The 17,605-nt window shown below is 37.8% G+C and overlaps 1 protein-coding gene across 40 annotated transcripts in view; it reads right to left on the bottom strand.

The window, feature by feature from the left end:
- Window positions 1-17,605, bottom strand: part of LOC18446390 (uncharacterized) — a 118,966-nt gene that overhangs the window by 65,939 nt on the left and 35,422 nt on the right. For 36 of the 40 annotated variants that reach the window (XR_016047109.1, XR_016047110.1, XR_016047112.1 and 33 more), the window contains 8 exons: window positions 15,556-15,720; window positions 15,165-15,361; window positions 14,948-15,073; window positions 12,868-13,102; window positions 12,563-12,716; window positions 10,575-10,651; window positions 10,366-10,455; window positions 3,002-3,045 (listed from right to left, as the gene is read on the bottom strand). Coding sequence is in view for 30 of the 40 variants with exons in the window: in XM_088855206.1 (XP_088711332.1) it covers window positions 3,002-3,045; window positions 10,366-10,455; window positions 10,575-10,651; window positions 12,563-12,716; window positions 12,868-13,102; window positions 14,948-15,073; window positions 15,165-15,361; window positions 15,556-15,720 (1,088 nt within the window). In the remaining 10 variants the exon portion in view is untranslated. The remainder of the gene's footprint in view (window positions 1-3,001; window positions 3,046-10,365; window positions 10,456-10,574; window positions 10,652-12,562; window positions 12,717-12,867; window positions 13,103-14,947; window positions 15,074-15,164; window positions 15,362-15,555; window positions 15,721-17,605) is intronic. The other 4 variants (XM_088855213.1, XM_088855216.1, XM_088855214.1 and 1 more) reach the window with 1 other exon arrangement.

Below are 17,605 nucleotides of genomic sequence, written 5' to 3'. Positions count from 1 at the left end.
TCTCTTGATCCATTGGTACCAGCCCAATTCTAGATATTTTGTTTTCAATGTAACATTTTCTATGAATTTTTTTGAAAAAAATATAATTTTTTAAATTAATTTCAGCTGTAAAATCCTCAAAAAGAACATTTCTGAAATTTTGGTTGTGCGGAGGAGCACATGTGTGGCCCTTGGATCCAGCCCCACGTGTGTGCCACACCACATGGGTGGGTGTGGGCTCCACACCTTACACATGGAGGTGGCACACCACCCCATAAAATTTAGTTTTGTTTTAAATTTTAAAAAGTGTTTTATTTTGGTTAATTAAGGATATCTTTTAGAAGCAAAATTATGTCCTTATTTTGTGGGAGTTAGTTTTTGAATTCCTACAATCTTGAGAGATAAGGAAGTTATAGAAGATTATTTTAGATTGGTCTTATCCTAGTTCGACTAGAAGTGGATATGGGTCAAAAATTTGAAAAATAAGGTTCCTAGATTTTCGTCCTAAGGGTATGTTTGACAAAAAAGGATCTGAATATTCACATTTTTAGAAATCTAAATAAAGGCATTGCCTTCTTTTTCATATATTCATATATTATCCTGATAAGTGTCTTTTCGTGCATGTTTAACTATCTAACCAAGATCCTTCCAGCTAATCATTATTTTGCAAGGAAAATTTGTTGTCATTCTTAACACCGTAAAATGTCCCATTTTTTGGAAGACTTCAACCTAAGGCTCTTTGAACAAAGGGCTTGATGATAACATGAACCCTTTGTAGAAAAAAGAGAATTATCAATCTTGTCTTCTTCTCTATGAAGTCGAGAATGGTCCTCACGTTGCTCTGTCAGAAATCCCGTCAAGTCATCTTTCCTGAGTTCTATATCACCAGATTCTAGTCTCTAGAGAGAATTTGGTAATATGGGTTGAATCATTAGAATCAAAATGCACCCAAAAAGAAATAAAAACAAAAATTTAGGCACCATTGAAATTAGACCAAGTAATGGAAACTGTTCCAAAAAGAAAAAGAGCACTCCCTTGAATTCCATATACCCACTTCTTTCATCAATCCACTTGCTTATTAGCAACATCAGAAGTATCGGCCCACTTGTACACACAGATACAAATCCTTTCACTATTATTGACAGTTATAAGCTTAATCTAGTTCTGTGAAGTTTATTGACACATTGCCAAGGCCATGATAAAATCTTTAAGGATCATCACAGCATGAAAGCACAACATGAATGCTTATCTTAACTGAAACTATTGAAAAAAATAATCTCTTCACCCACTCCTTCAATGTGCTTCCAGGAAATTCCAGGGGATGCTACGTAACTATGACAACAAGAGGCTCTCCAGTCCCCATCCCAGGCCCCTACACCATGTGGGCGTAGGTAAATGTAGTATCCTACAGCATGGTCTAAGAGCATTATTCTGTGGGAACATCAAGTGGTTTATGGTAACATCTAATGCTTCCTGTATAAATGAACCAACATTGAACTCCATAATTAAACCTAATCATAACGTCAAAAGAAACGACATTAAACCTTATGAAACGGAAGCAACATAGCGAGAAAATTACTTCATGAGCAAGAAACATGAATTAATAGTTCCTCCATCCCTACTGTGAACATATTTGGTTGATGCTAGGTATCCTCTCAGTGTCAAATTGCCAGAGCATGTTAATAGTACTTCAAAGCTCTGTTTAATGCCAGAGGTTGTAGTCAAGCACATGAAATTCCTCCACATTAATAAGTTTGATCCTCATCATCACAACAGCTATTGCATGCCGCTCTCCCGGGCCACTCATTTAAATCGATGCTAATGGTGCATCCTCAGGTATGCTTTCCCATAAGTATCATTCATGCAACCAAAACATGCATACGACGACCTAATAGTATTATGGCATGCTTGATTTCACGAGGCCAATAGCTAATAGCATTGCTTCTTCTAATATTTCTTATACAGTCTTACTAGGACATTTTAACATAGTATCAATGTATTAAGAACGATCTTCAAAATATTTCATGAGGTAGACAATGGACCTCTTTCCTATTCCATGGCATTGAAATTTCCCAGCATTCCTCACTTAGAATTTGGACCAACAATCAAAATCAACTCATGACAGGTCACCAGTCAGAAAAGTTAAAAACATAAAAAACATAAACTAAGTCAGAGAAATGACACGAATGTTGGAAAAACTCTGAAGTCAGAGACCTCAAAATTGCCAAGTTTTTCCTGAAATGATTCCAGAGCTAGTAAACTCGACTTGGCCACAGCAGAAGTTTGAGTCAACTGGACCTGGCCTTTACACAATGCTTGTCCCCAACATAAACAAGCCATAGACATACACATTCAGTTAAACATGATGTGTGTAACCATTTTTTGTATACTTATTTGGAGCATCTAGCTGAAGCACAAACGTGTGCAAATTTGGGGCCCATCAGACCCCCAACTTTTATCATAAAAAAAGATATTCCAACAGCAACATTGGCCATTGATTTCAAAAGACTTTAATCTGGGCTGTGGAGCTTAAACTATTTCATTTGCTCAAGGGCTAACAAGGGCCGGATTTCTTTTTTTGTCATTTTTTTTACAATTTTTTGAGGAAAGGGCCAATAATCTAGTGCAATGGTCTCTCCACAAAATCCACCACCTATATATATATATATATATATATATATATATATATATATATATATATATATATATATATATATATATATATATATATATATATATATATATATATATATATATATATATATATATTTATTTATTTTGGGTGAAGGACCCATAGAGGAGACAAAATCAGTCCCCACTGCAAGATCCCTCTCCTAAAACAAAAAAGAATTAAAAAAAAAAAAAAAGGCATTAAAACCATTCAAGACCTCATAAGTTTCCCAATCATATAGACAAGTACGGCATGACTATTGTGGAATTGCATATATATGCATATATGAGCCAATAGATTCAAATTACAGAAATATTGTCAACACAAAAGACAATAGAAACCAGTACATACCCCTTCTCCCCAACCAAAGGGCATTGAAGTGCAATCAGCAGAACCTATATGAATAACAATTAAAAACATTACACAATTCATAAAGAAACCATTGAACCAAATAATATTCAACAACAGACAAAAAGATTTGTGAGTTGAAAAAGCTCTTGAGTTCCGGTCATGAATGTTACTCATCAGAAAAAAAAAAAGAAAAAAGAAATAGAGATTCGAGTGAACCATGAACATTCGCAAATAAGCCTAGTAACCCCCCCCCCTCCGAAACCTACCTACCTACCTATATATATATATATATATATATATATATATATATATATATATATATATATATAGAGAGAGAGAGAGAGAGAGAGTAAACCTTATAATAACTTGGTAGCTACAATGAATAGTAATTTAGGTAGAATCCTAGCCGTCAGATCTTCATCATGTGGCTCAGAATGCACATCACTATATGAATTTTAATTTTTTTTCTATCAATCTGATTAAGATGAAATTTTGGGTGTATACACCTAACACTATTGTGCACCATATAAAAATATAAAAAAAATATTTTCACTAATTTAAAATGACCAAATTATCCCCGTCATTTTTCAGGGGTATTTCAATCATTTTATATTTCAAGAAATATTTTTTATATTTTTTTGATTGTGCGCCCTATTTTTTAGTACACAGGTCTAAAATTTCATTATGATCCAATTTCTAGAAAAAAAAAATTAAAATTCATATAGTGATATGCATTCTGAACCACATGATGAAGATTTGACGATTGGGATTCCACCTATATTACTATTCATTATAGCTGCCCAGCTATTGCTAGCTTTTTCATATATATATATATATATATATATATATATATATAGGGAAAAGATTCTGTCAGCCCAACGGCGTACTGCTACAGTAAACGCCAACGGCCCAGATTGAATCTGGGCCGATCTGACGATCCTGGATATCGAGTTGTGTTTGAATTTTAATTTTCTTTCCACAAATCGGAATGATCTGAAATTTGGAGCGTGTGAAAATAAGTGAATCTTCGAAAAATATAAAAAAAGTATTTTACATATAAAAAATTGATCAAAATACCCCTGTAAAGTTTCGGGGGTATTTTGGTCTTTGTTTTGCAGATTATTTTTTTCTATTTTTATTAGGTGCGCTTTGATGAAAAGAACCTACACCTAAAATTTCAAGTGATTTAGATTTATAAAAAAATTAAAATTAAAATTCAAACACAAAAGGAGGTCGTGACCGTCAAATCGCCGTGGATTCAATCTGGGCCATTGGAGTTTACTGTAGCGGTCAGCTAGCGGACGTACTGGATCCACTCCTATATATATATATATATATATGTATATATATATATATATATATGATGTGATGGATCATAAACATCAACAAACAACAAACAAGCTCCCTCCCTCCCTCATATTAAAAATAAAGTATAATGCTGAGGTCAAAGAGATGCCCAACGATAATGTTTGTAGGCCAGGAGAATTGTGCAGTCCCCTGTGTGCGACTGTAAGCGTGTGAGAGCAAGGGTCAAAGCTACAACAATCTTTCGCACGGCATGTACACATGACAGCCGCATTATATGGAAGCGGCCTTACAAAGGGACACGTGTGCATAGAGAGCCCCTTTTGCATTGTGGTGAAAGAGTCAGACTTGCTCTCGAAGGGGGAACTGTGATCCGCATTCCAGAGTAACGGTTCTGCAATTTATTATCCAACTTTGACAAGTCAATCATGAGCCCATACTTTGAGACTGTGGGTCATAGGTCTCTGTTGGGTTGGATAAAAAAAACAATAGTGGGTCATAATTCTTGGGTCAAGTGGAGTGCTCTTATTGTCGCCAATTTTGATCCACTAGTACCAGTCCACTCCTAGTATATTTTACTTTGGTATTAGAAATGTTTTTATACTTTTACATATTTTTTCAAAATTTTAAAATATTATTTCTGCGGTAATATTCATTAAAAGCATATTTCTGGAATTTTAAAAAAAAAAATTCAAAGTCTCATCAAGGTTTCATATATGATAATCATTCAAGTAAGGAACCTGGATCTAATTCTGAAGCGACCACTCACGAGTGTTGGACTGAAGCAGAAAGCCCTCGGGAAAAAAAAGAGAATGCAACCATCTGACTGAACGAATAGGAGCACTATCCGACTGAATGAACATAGAGTGAATGAGGCCCTCACAGAGGTGAACACGTGGAACGCTGTGGTAAGAACACTATCTTCAAAAGTTTTTCGTGAATTCAATTGGATGTTATTTCTATTCCCACACTTAACAAGCTCTGACTGGGTGCCGCTCTTTTGGCAAAAGCCATGAAAACGCAGCAACTTTGGCCCTTTTGCTACCCCACCATAGGTAGCATAGCACCATTTGATCTTGTCTTTTCCATCTCCATCTCCTATGCCACATCAACTGGTACATCAAAGTCAAGGTTTTTCTTCCACGAAGAGAAGAACGATCATCTAAAGAAGTATCCTTATTGGCAAGTAGGAGAGAGGGAAGGCAAGGCTCAGATAGTCTTGTAGTTCTTTTTAAGGATGAAAACAACAAGAAGCACCACACTATGATTTATTGGATTTGTTGAAAAAATATCGGTATCAAATCCAAAACTTCCGACAAATAAGCAGTGGCTCAAGCAAATTACATTTTTCATGTGCTCTCCTCTTCTAGATAGGACTAGCAAAACCAAAACCAAACGGTAAGATGACACATGTGAGACCAAGGATCCAATCCCAATGTGGGTATGCATATTGCTTTTGACATGGGTCCCATGCAAACCCCCTTAGGGGGACACACCACATTTTTTAGCAAACATGAACCCCCTTAGGGGGACACTGCACATTTTTTTAGCAAAAAAAGGGGGCATGTCCCACTCTTTTAAAAATTGTTTGCTTAAATTTAAAGTAGTTGAAGATAGGAAATCTTTTAATTTTAAATAAGATTTGGTTCCCTATTCTAGTGTAGTGGGAGTTTCAAAATATAGATTATCATTGATTTCTTAAAGATTATAGGAGAACTACATAATGACAAAATTGGTTATATTTTAAAATTAAATAGGAGATGGATATTGATCAAATTTTAAGGAAATAAAGTTCTTATTTTCCACCAAAAATCGTAATGGCAGATTTGTGGGATGGATGGCTCTGAATAAATCTGTCTCACTCCAAAAATTTCTTAATTATCCTAAAAAGTTAATATGGAAATTAGATAAGGCATATCTTAATTAGAATCCTATTCAAATTGGGGCATGAGATTTGAACCTCTCTCTCTGATTACAACAAGATTTCTCTCTTGTGCCCTAAGATCTCTTTTCTCTCTTTCATGCCACAATTCTCTCCTCTATTTTTTCACGCACTTAAAAAAAAGAGACTCCTTTTTTTTTCTCTCATTCCACCCTTTCTCTCTCCCATATTGTTTTCTCCAATACAAGCCTCTCTCTCTCTCCATAGATGTGATGCCACCCTCTGTCCTTCTCTTACTTGTGTAGCCTTTGAAAATAAGAAAATAAAAGAAAGGTGGCACCACATGAAACCCTAAAGTTAGAGGTTGTTGTATTTGAAGAAATAATGGAGAAGACCAACCTAGAGAAAGATCAACTCACAAATTCAACCTAATTGTTCTTATGGGGTTTCTACAAACACTTGTAGCATTGTTTAGCTCTCTAAAATCCTAGAAAAGGGTATTGCCTAAAAAAAACTTACCAATCTCAGAATTTTCAGCAACACCCAAAAAGACTAAAAGTGAGCTATCGGTCAGGGAATTGGGTGTGGGGTGTATGTAGACCTGTGAGGGTAACTCGAAGCATCTTCTAGTAAGTCTTCTCAAATGATTGAATTATTTTACAGCAATATGTCTTTTTTTTTTCTAAGAATTTTCAGGAACATATATTTTACTAAAAATTATTTTGGAAGCTTGTTTAAAGCTCTTGGATAGTTTCTATTTGTTTTGGTAGTGAAAGTAAACATCCTAGGTTGTATATAGGGTATTAATTTTGATTTACAACTGTATACCCATGCGAGTGGAATTCAGGTATATTGCATAAAAGAACAAGAAAACTTTCGCGTAAAAGAGAAAGAAAATTTTTAAATTTAATAGATTGAATTCCACATAGCCACTTCTTTCACATTGAGGCCCCAAGAATGCTGGTGGAACATTTTTAGCCCTATTAGAAGTGCACATGAGTCAGCCATCGTGGCTGTAGCATTGTCAATAAGGCTGTGAAAGAGCAGCAGTAATGAGTTTCCACAATCCCCAGAAACTTTGCAAACTCTGCCTTCCATGGATTCCCATAGGAGTGCATCCATCAAAATAGAACTTGGTTGTGCCTTGATGAGGGAGAATCTAGCTAACAGATATCGGTGGTTGTATGGGGCCGGATCTTGAGGTACCCCCCAGTTCAACGAGAAACCCAAGGTGGAGAGTGACGTGAACTCCTTTTGTGTGGATACCCATTCAATGTGGATAGAAATTTGTCGATCACTAATTGAGAATATAATTCTTACCCTTCAAAATTCAAACCAGGGTCACAGTTGAGGCTTTCCAAAGGCGGGGACCCCATGATGGTAGGGGGTATGGAAGTATATTTTAAATAATTCCTGGACGGATTCAGGGTGTACCCTCTGAGGGTTGAAAACTGTTAGGAACGAAGTTCCATACTTGGGAAAACTGTGAGGGCACTATTGTGTAGCACTAACAATTAGAAAGCTTGATTTCCAGAATCATATACAGTCACCTATTTACGGCAAGGACCTAATGCCAGTGGGTAATGGTTGGATCGCCGAGGGAATGCATTTCCCCAGAGCTCTTGCACTGGCTCCCCCTTTGGGCAACCACCCTGAGTCAACCATCCCATAAATTTGTTGAATGACACCCTTCAAAAGATGATAATCTTGTGGCCAACCTCCACCACTACTTACCCAGCAAACTGCATTCATGTCTTTAAGTAGTCTAATCCATAGTTACCAGGAACGGAAGCATCAGACCTACGACTGCCCAAAGCTCCGAAGCTCGAGGAGCGAGTTCCGGCGAGGGTAGAAGTAGCAGATCGAGATCTTGTATGAACAGGGAGCATGTTCCCAATACATTGGGATCTAGATTCTTATTTAATGAGTACGTGTTCCATGTCAAATGGGATCGTTTTCCCATATTCATTAGGATCGCACTCCCATCAAAAACAGGATCACGCCCCCATCTAAGAATGACCGTGTTCTTATTTGGAAAGGATAGAGCTCCATTCAAGGAAGGATCGTGTTCCGTGCATTATTAGTCCGCATCACAAAATTCCACTTGCATGAAAATTTGGCTTAAAATATAATTATTTTATTGTAAAAATTAATTTTATTTAAAAAGTTTCTTTTAGGAAGTTTCGCGAATGTAGGGATTGCGCTCCTAAATTTCTAGAAGCAGGGATCTAACATATTCAAGAACGAGAAGTACAATTTTAAGTAACGCGTTCCGTGCAACAGTGGGATCGAAATCCTTTGTGCATGGGATCGAGAATCCTATAAATAGGAGCCAGCTCCCGAAAAATTTAACATGAGTTCCAATCGAGATCTCGGTTATGGAATGCCAGAGCTGGGTTTCGGGGCGGGAGCGCCACCCTAGTTGGTCGCTCCCGGTAACTATGGTCTTATCCCAAGCACACCTTCTGTCTTTGGTTGATAGATTGTATCCCATTTGACAAGAAGAAAATTTTACCCCCCTCCAACCCTGGAACATAAAGCCCCATGTAATGCATTCTAGGCTATTGGCACAGAGATAGGCCTCATCAGTAAGGATATTTGAAACACCTGGACATTAGAAAGGGTTGCTTTCTTGGGACAATCCTTCCCCAAGGGAGACGAACCTCCCCTTCCAAGATGTCAACCTCCAGTGGAGGTCCTTCCCCCAAAGGATGGCTAGTGATTCTTGATAAGATATTAATGATTGACCATCTTATTCATCAACCAAAGAATATTAACAGATGCATATACTGTAAGCTTGAGGCCAAAACTGTTAAGCATCTTCTTTTTGTGCTGTACAGAAGCCATTGGTGGCATTTCATATACTTATTTGATATATCTTGGGTGTATCTAATGCAGTGGAAAGCCTCTTCATCTACTGGTCTATTTTTTCTCTACCCCACTCAGATAATCTGTTGTCGGGCTCATCCATTTGAGCAATTCTCTGGGAATTATGGCTAGAGCTTAACTGATGAACCTTTGAGATCCAGTTCGGAGTCTTTGATAGAAAAAATAAATATTATAAGAAGAAGCAGACTTAGGAAAGAACTTCATAACCCTTCAGTCGTTGATTTCCTGATAAAGTGGTTATAAAGTGCTTGAAGCAAAGCACACATACCTTGGTGCCACCCATCATCAGTTTGGAACCCTCCACAATAAGGCTTTGCTAAACCCAAATTTTGAAGGCAGTTCACTTGGAAATCCAGACCCATCAGGGTTTGGAGGGGTGTACAAAGAATTTAATGGTACGATCCTCCTTTCATACTTAGGACCTTCTGGTATCTGCCATACGACAACTGCGAAAGCCCTTGCTCTATGTAATGGGTGGAGAATACGATAAAGAATTGGGACCAGTGTTGATAGAAGGGAATTCTGTGAACAGAATTCAGTCGGCATCCAAGTCCGCAATTTGCCCTTGGCATCTCAACAATTTTTGGGAAGGGTCTGGGGTCGTGGTGGTGGCACTCCGCATCCTAGTCACCACCTTGTGGTTTCCATTCCCACCACTAACATCACCCCACTAACACCTTCAAAAAGCTAACTCCTAATCTACTTCAAAAAATGGCTAGGGGCCCGTCTTCCCCACTGAATTACCCAAAGAAAAAAAAATTTCTCAACAATTTGCTGAGAGTTTTGAGAGATTACAGGGAATTTCCAGCACATTCCTTCATGTGTGCTGGTATCCAATCAGCTAGCTGATTCTCTCACACAGAAAGGAACATCTAGAAATTCATTTTTTCTTTCTTCTATCAAATTGTTGATGTACACATGTTCAAACCCAGTGAACACTTGAGATTTGTCACATGAACAAAAAAAAAAGAAAACAAAGCGAGAGAGAGAGAGAGAGAGAGAGAGAGAGAGAGAGGTGACCATGGCATGTAAATATTACTAAAAAGAAAATACAAAAACATAACCTGAACTTGTAAGTTAGTTAGAATCTCCAACGAAGTCTCTGTATTCTAAACGGAGAGATGAAAATAAAATTTGTGGACAAATAAACAATTTGAGACTGAATAACTGCATTAAAGGAGAGAAATATTATATAGCTCCCCAACATCTACTTCTTTAATCATCAAAAATCCAATTCAAGAATGTGCTCACATACTTCCAGAATTGTATTACAACTTGCAGAACATACCCGTGTCCACCTCGAATCAGAAACATCATATTTATGCTTCTCTATGCCTTCCAAGCAACGTATTAATGACCCCACTAACTTATTAAGGATCTGCACAAGTCACAATACTTAAATCAGATTAATTGCATGATATATAGCTGCAACAAATTCATTCAGCCAATAATTTAGTCTAAGCACATCCTCAAAACACAAAGTACGCATAAATGGACCTCTGGCCTGTAAAGCTCTAAGATCTTCTGGTATACATCCCGTATCAGTAATGTATCAAGACCAGGTCCGTCTGAATCTGCAAAAGCAGCCCAACCAAATCATCTGGGGTGAATCCGAGACTTTAGACTGCCTTTCTTTATCAAACATTGCAACAAGTTCAGTTAAATGCATGTCCATAAATAGGAAAACAGTGTCAAAAAGAAATTTGTCAGAACACAATAAGTTATTATTTTCAATTTAATTTTATACTATTTTCTCATACATAATTAGGAATCATCCAAAGAAAAGAAAATGACGACAAACAATGCAATTGAAAAGCAAGTGTCAAGGAGTTTTTCCATAGTGGACTAGGAAATGCTTCATAAACTAATTTTCATCCATATATGTTATTGCAAAGGAAAAGAAAAATGACACTGACGTCCTCCATGTGTTTTTATGTGCTACCTGCCTACATAGTAGTTGATTTAAACCTATCACTTTTTCAAAATGAAATAATGTTTCAGTAATCAAAAGGCAACCTGAATAAGTGTAGAACCTTGATGCAGTTTGATGGATAAACCAAAGCCGAATTTGTTATGACAATTTATGTGGTATTTCTGAGAGAGAGCGATGTTTGCCTAAGTAGTCAACACAGGAAAAACATTTACCATTCACATGCTCCAATAATAGGAAAGATATGTAAAGCGATGCCCATTTAGTTAAGTAGCCAAGAATGGCTCAAGGCTGCATTTGAATTAAATGTGAATTCATAATACAAAGTAGAGTAGCGGATATTATAATACCAGGTGGTTTCTGTAAGCTGCAGCAAATGCAGGCCTTTTTATCTGACAAAAAACACTCATATAGATAAAAGATAACTCTTACGTGTTATTTCTCATTTTCTTTCATTTTCTCGATAATGAATTGATGTCTTGCAGTCTTGCTAAGTTGCTATCTTGGATAATGGACTAAAATATGTCTCAATATGTATTTTTTTAATATGTCTCAATGCGAAATGCATGGAATTATGGACTAAAATATGTCTCAATATTTCTTTAATAAAACTTTATACAAAATCTGACCCCAAAACAACTTTTGTTTCAACTGGGCTGCCTAGGTTTGGTGCTCCCGCCTAGGCAGCCAAGACCCTCCAAGCTGCCTAGGCGCCGCCCAGCATTTTTTGGAACACTAGGACAAGTAGTCATGTGCTATTATGTAATGATCAGCAATGTTGTTTACCCTTATACATGTACCACATATCATTCTTTTCGCCTAAACATAACTAGTGAAAATCACATTCCAGGATTCTTTCATCCTTTTCTCCACATTCGCTTTTGAATTGTTACCACGTCACAATGATAAGAACTCAACCTTAGAGGGAACACAAATATATGTTCCTTTGTTTACAAGACATATCACATCAGCTAACCGTAAGATATAAGAGGAACAATTACCATTCAAAGCCTTCATAGCCATGATGTGAAAACTTCACAACAAAAACACCAGAAAACTAGTAAGCCACACACCGTACAGATGCATGATTTAAAGACAACAGGACTTACATTATACTGCCACTTCATCTCAATACAAAGAATGACCAAAACTTCACCAAAATCTATCCGAGTTTCAAGCCTAAAAATTGATTCTCCATGTCTTTCGCAACAAGATACTTTACACAGATAAAAGCATCTCAAGAATTAATCAGCAAATTACAAAATAAACAAGAGTTACAAGGGTACAAGAACAAAGAGAAGCAATGAAACTCTATCATTTTTTTGCTTTTCGCAAATCAGATTTGAGATGTATTGCTATGTCAACTGCCAACCACTCAAGCCCAAGCCCAATTCCTAAAACAATGGATCACATCATATCCAAGTAACTTTACAGACAACACCTTACAAGAAAATCTGTTGCAATTGCAAGATGAAATCTATAATAAAAATCAAATGAAAACAATGCTAGCAAGCTTCACCAAACCACATTTGAAGGCAATGGGTTTCAAGAAAACCTGTCTCCATAAGACTTCTAGCCTTTAGAATGCCCTTCCCAAACCAGCGAGAAGGATGCAGCTTAAATGATAAAGTAAGAAATCTTATGGATGAGAAGATATCCTCTATTGATTGTACAAGAATGGCCAAACTCCTCAGTGAACAATTGCCTTCCTGAGATAAACATTGACAGCGTATCAAAAAATGAATGGGTACTTGCAGGACAGGATAGAACAGAACAATGATGTCATGAGTACAAGCTGTAAGTTGTTAAGGTAGAATCTAAAATATAACCAGATAAAGCTCGATAAAAAAGGCTGTTTACCTCTAGAAGTTTTGGCAAGTAAGGAATAATCATGGGCTTAAAGCCACTTCCAGGAATGTCCACGTATGAATCACCTGGCAATATGCAAGGATCATTTTCTTCAGATAAAACCAGTTCTTGCTCAGCAATTTGATAGCCATGAGACCAAAGGTCAGTTCCAAAGATGTCTCCTTTATTGAGCTCAAAAGCCACCACATCATGCTTAGAACAGTCCAAGTTTGATGGGCCTGAAAACCTGAATAACCAAACTATCAAAAACACATCGTACTTCCAATGAACATAAGGAAGATAGCCGTTGCTAACCAATATACAGTTCGTTTCCAATGATAGAAAATAATATATCTATTTTCACAAGGTGTGCACATACCATGGCTGTGGCAACCTTTCGGTTCCTCTTAAAGGATCTCAGAGGGAGTTGGGTTTAGATAAATAGGGATCTCGCTCCCTATAAAATAAGATCAGTGTTTCAAAAAGTGCTAGGAGGCCCCCCAGGCCGCCCAGCGCCTTGACGGGTGCCCAGAACCTAGGCAGCCCAGTTGAATCCAAAAATGATTCTAACAGTTATATATTGTATAAAATACAAGAATTAAGTATTTAGGGCACATCAAAATTCAAAGTATACCACACACACTCCATAAGCATAACCACAAGTCGGTACATATCCAATTAAAACTTAAAATTTACCAACCAACCAAAGTTACCAAATAATACCAAACTAGTGGAACTACAAATCCACTATCCACAAGACACAACCAAGAGGAAGAAAACAAAAATGAAAGTAACACTTGAAGACTCAAAAGAATCTTCAATAGTTCAATCAAAGTTCAAAGTTTAATAATTATTCAAACATTCATCATTCATCATCAGATAAAGTACGGTCAGCTACATTGCATCATATTTATCGAAGTCGTCACCCTCCTTGACATATTGGCCGTCCTCCCTCCTCGACTTATACAAGCAATAAAAAAAATCACTTAATTTGATTGCTCAATCTCCAAACGTCCACGTTAAAGATGCTTCTAAGGACTCAAAATCTTCTAAAAAATCCCTCAATAGATTTATAAAACATCAAAAATTAAATCTAACATCAATGGGTGAAGTTTTGATCAATTTATCACAACTTTGAGAAACACTTCAATCCTAAAAAAATCATCAAAAACTAGTTTTTTGGGGGCTTTCTCTCTCTAAAATAGGCTCTACTAAGTTTTAAGTTTCAAATGAACCTAAAACCCCCATTTTTGACCCCTTGGTATAAAAACAAGGGACAAAAATTGCCCCCATCGAAAGCTTTTTATGCCTCTGGGTGGGGGGTTGAACCTGGGCGGCCGCCCAGGTCTAGGCGCTGAGCGGCCACCAAGGCGGTTTCTTAGGCGCCCAAGAACCTTCGTGTTTTTTGGGCGCTTAGGCGGCCACCCAGCGATAGGCTGTCCACTTTTTGAAACACTGAATAGGATCTTGGTCTACTAGCTCATAGGATCCCTCCAAGGAGAGGAGCTATATTGTTAACTGAACTACTGGTCCTCTCCTTAGTATTATAGATTTTTTTTCTTTAGAATATGTTAAATTGTGTTGTACATCAATACACTAGAATTATGATATTAAAAAACTAGAGTTTAATATCATAGTAAGCCAATTTATGATATTATTATGCTATTGTAGTAAATTGGAGTACTATAACTATGGCATTGGTAATAAACTAAGGTGTGTGATAATACATCGAGCGGGTATTGGCTCAATCCAAATTTTATCATATACTATTAATTGGTCTCGCTTTATGTATAGTAGAGCTTAGATCCCTCCAAGTCAAAACCTCGATCCCTCTAACATGGGATCTCGCTTCAAGTATCCTTGGATCTAGCTCAACTTGTTGAATGTAAGGATGCCAATCCTAACCCCAGGGTGCTAACACCTATGGTGGTTTCGGCATTCCACGAAGCAATCCCGCTCCCGCCTCACCTATGGTGGTTTCGGCATTCCACGAAGCAATCCCGCTCCCGCCTCCAAACCTGATGGGTAATACAAAACACGAACATGCAAAAGACAAAGAAAAAGAATGAAAGAACATGAGCATAACATCTACCTCAACTGATCCCTTTGAAGGTGACAAAATACTGCGATTGTGTGCTCGCCTGCAGCTAATGCATATAGCAGCTGTAAACCTTCTTTTACAGGAAAAGAAAGTAAAGATGGCAGCATCTGAATTTTGCTGTCAAGCAACGAAACAAACAAAACACTCATCATATCAACAGATCTGAAATTGATATCCCCCCTTGAGACATACAACAGGTACAACCTACTTCGTAGTGAATCCAAGCTGATTTTGCTCGCCATCTCCCCATCCATATACCTTCCCATCATCAGTAACCGCAATAGAATGGCGAGAACCTGCAGAAGCTTGAATTATGCGCAACCCCTGAAGACAGTGAACCTGCGTAGGGAGTAGAGTATCCTCCACCACTCCCAGACCAGTTTGCCCCCAGTGACCTTGTCCCCACTGTGCAGACCAAAATAACTCCAAATGAATCAAAGAACAAAGAATTTCAACAAGGAAGAGCAAATAAGCAAACTAAATATAACCAAGCCAATAAATCGTTCCATATAAGATACAAGTTACATGTAGTTGCTAAAGCCACCACACAAATCAAACCCTTTCATAGGAACCTCACACGAAGAGGAATAAACACTTACAGAAAATAGCATGCCCTCCTCATTTATCGCCATGGTATGGTTACCACCACAGATAAGTTGAACAATCATCTGGTCTGCAAGCAATTTTACTGGCAGAGGTCTTAACTCATTTTGAAGAGTGCCATGCCCCAATTGCCCATATTTTCCTCTTCCCCAAGTAAACACCTTTTAGAAAAACAGATACAATTAAAACCAGCTGTTCTCGCTGCTCAGACAAAACAGGAAACAAGAAACAAATCTGAATACAATGTACTGATCTAAGAAACTGCAAAGAATAACCTTTTTTTTTGTGTTTTTTTTTGTGGGTTGGGGGAGGGGGCTAGAGAGGGGAAACAAATCTGAACACAATGTACTGATCTAAGAAACTGCAAAGAGTAACCTTTTTTTCTTGTTTTTTTTTGTGGGTGGGGGGAGGTGGAGGGGGGTAGAAAGGGGGTCGCTAGAAAGGTTCCAGGCATGAGACTACTTTCGGACAAAAGGTATTAATTAGAAGGCATATGCTTCCATTGAAAAGATGCTCATAATGCTTACAGCAATCACCCCAACTAAATTTCACCAAATGACAACTATAAAAATGGTAACCGGAAAGGGTTACTTCTAGGATGATTCAGTACAAGATTCACCTTTGCCTTTCTCATGTTTTATCAACAATCCTATATGGATAGGGACTAACGAAAATGATGCCCAACAGAGGGTTTGAGAGTACGAACACGGATTGGGGTTTCTTTAGACCCCTTTTGGACCTTCCAAGGTAATGGCACAAGTGGCACGTCCCTTGGTCATCTTAAGGTTGGACATGCCCCTCTTACTAACCTATGTGTGGCATGCCACCCCAAGCTTCCTATGGTGATTTGTTCTACGCCTTAGGGTCTAGAGAGGAGAGAGAGAGAGAGAGAGAGAGAGAACAGGGTGGTGTGGACGCGAGAGAGGAGAGAGAGACTAGAAGGTTGTATATTTAGAGTGGGAGAGACCCTTTTATATAGCCTCCATGGGGGCCGGGGCCTAGGTCTATGCCTTATCAAACAATGACTCATAATTGTTGAATTATGACTTTTCAAGGCCTTAAATTCCAACATTTTCAATGTCTCTTGACTTCAGTTGGAGTAAAAGAGCGACATGACTCTAGGATCTTAGTGCACTAGGGCCATGACATGGAATACCGAAATGAGTCATGAGGAGGATTTCTGTGCATGGGAGGTACCTAAAGGGTTGAGGGTTGGCTACCTTTCAGCCAGCGTCGGTTATTATGCTTGTGCCTCGTGACTGTGTGATGGTCCAAGGCAATATGATTTATGTTTATATGAGTATGTGATACGAGCTCGATGACAAAATAGCCTTGTACAATAGAGGGTATTGGCCTAAATCCCTGACTCTTAAAACCTTTTTGTAGCGTGTGCTTATATTGTCGAAATGCATGAGAAGCCGCTCTTCCGGGGATTCATTGGTAAGAGGTATGCACATGTGTCAAGAGAGGAACCCTTGCACTGTGTGCGCATGTCCTCTAGGGGTGCACCAGAAATCCACTTATACTTGGGGATTCAAGGTTACTCATTGGTTTGAATTTGGTAAGTTAAGATCATGAACCCTTGATTATACACTATGGGTTATGAGTCTATTGGTTCATACCGAGAAGGTGGCTTTGGATTCCGGGTCTAACCGCGTGGAGTGCTCTGATTCATAATTCAACTCCAAGGATCCTAATTTCTCTTGTAATTATTTTTAAACAATATAAAAATTATTTATTTTGAAAAATCATTAAAATGATTTTAATGAATTTTTTAGAATTTTTCCCTTTTTTAGTAAGAAAATGCATTTTCCATAATTGTTTAAAAGAAATGACAAATAAAGACAATCCCCCGGACCCACACAAGACACCCAAATGGCCAATGGGTATTCATGTGGAGCCCTAGGAGATCCCACATCGCCCCCACATGGACAATGACGTGGGGGTGACGTCAAGCCCCACAAAGAACCCCATGTCCTTTTGTGATATGTTGGTTTAAGTGAAGGGCATTGAGTTTTGGAATTTTATGAAATATTGTGATTTTGG

The sequence above is a fragment of the Amborella trichopoda genome, chromosome 13 (assembly GCF_054954075.1).
Source record: "Amborella trichopoda isolate Santa Cruz 75 chromosome 13, AtrichopodaSantaCruz75HAP2 v2.0, whole genome shotgun sequence".
Lineage (NCBI taxonomy): Eukaryota > Viridiplantae > Streptophyta > Magnoliopsida > Amborellales > Amborellaceae > Amborella > Amborella trichopoda.
Note: the sequence above shows the minus strand (reverse complement) of the source record. Positions and strands in the feature narration are given on the sequence as shown.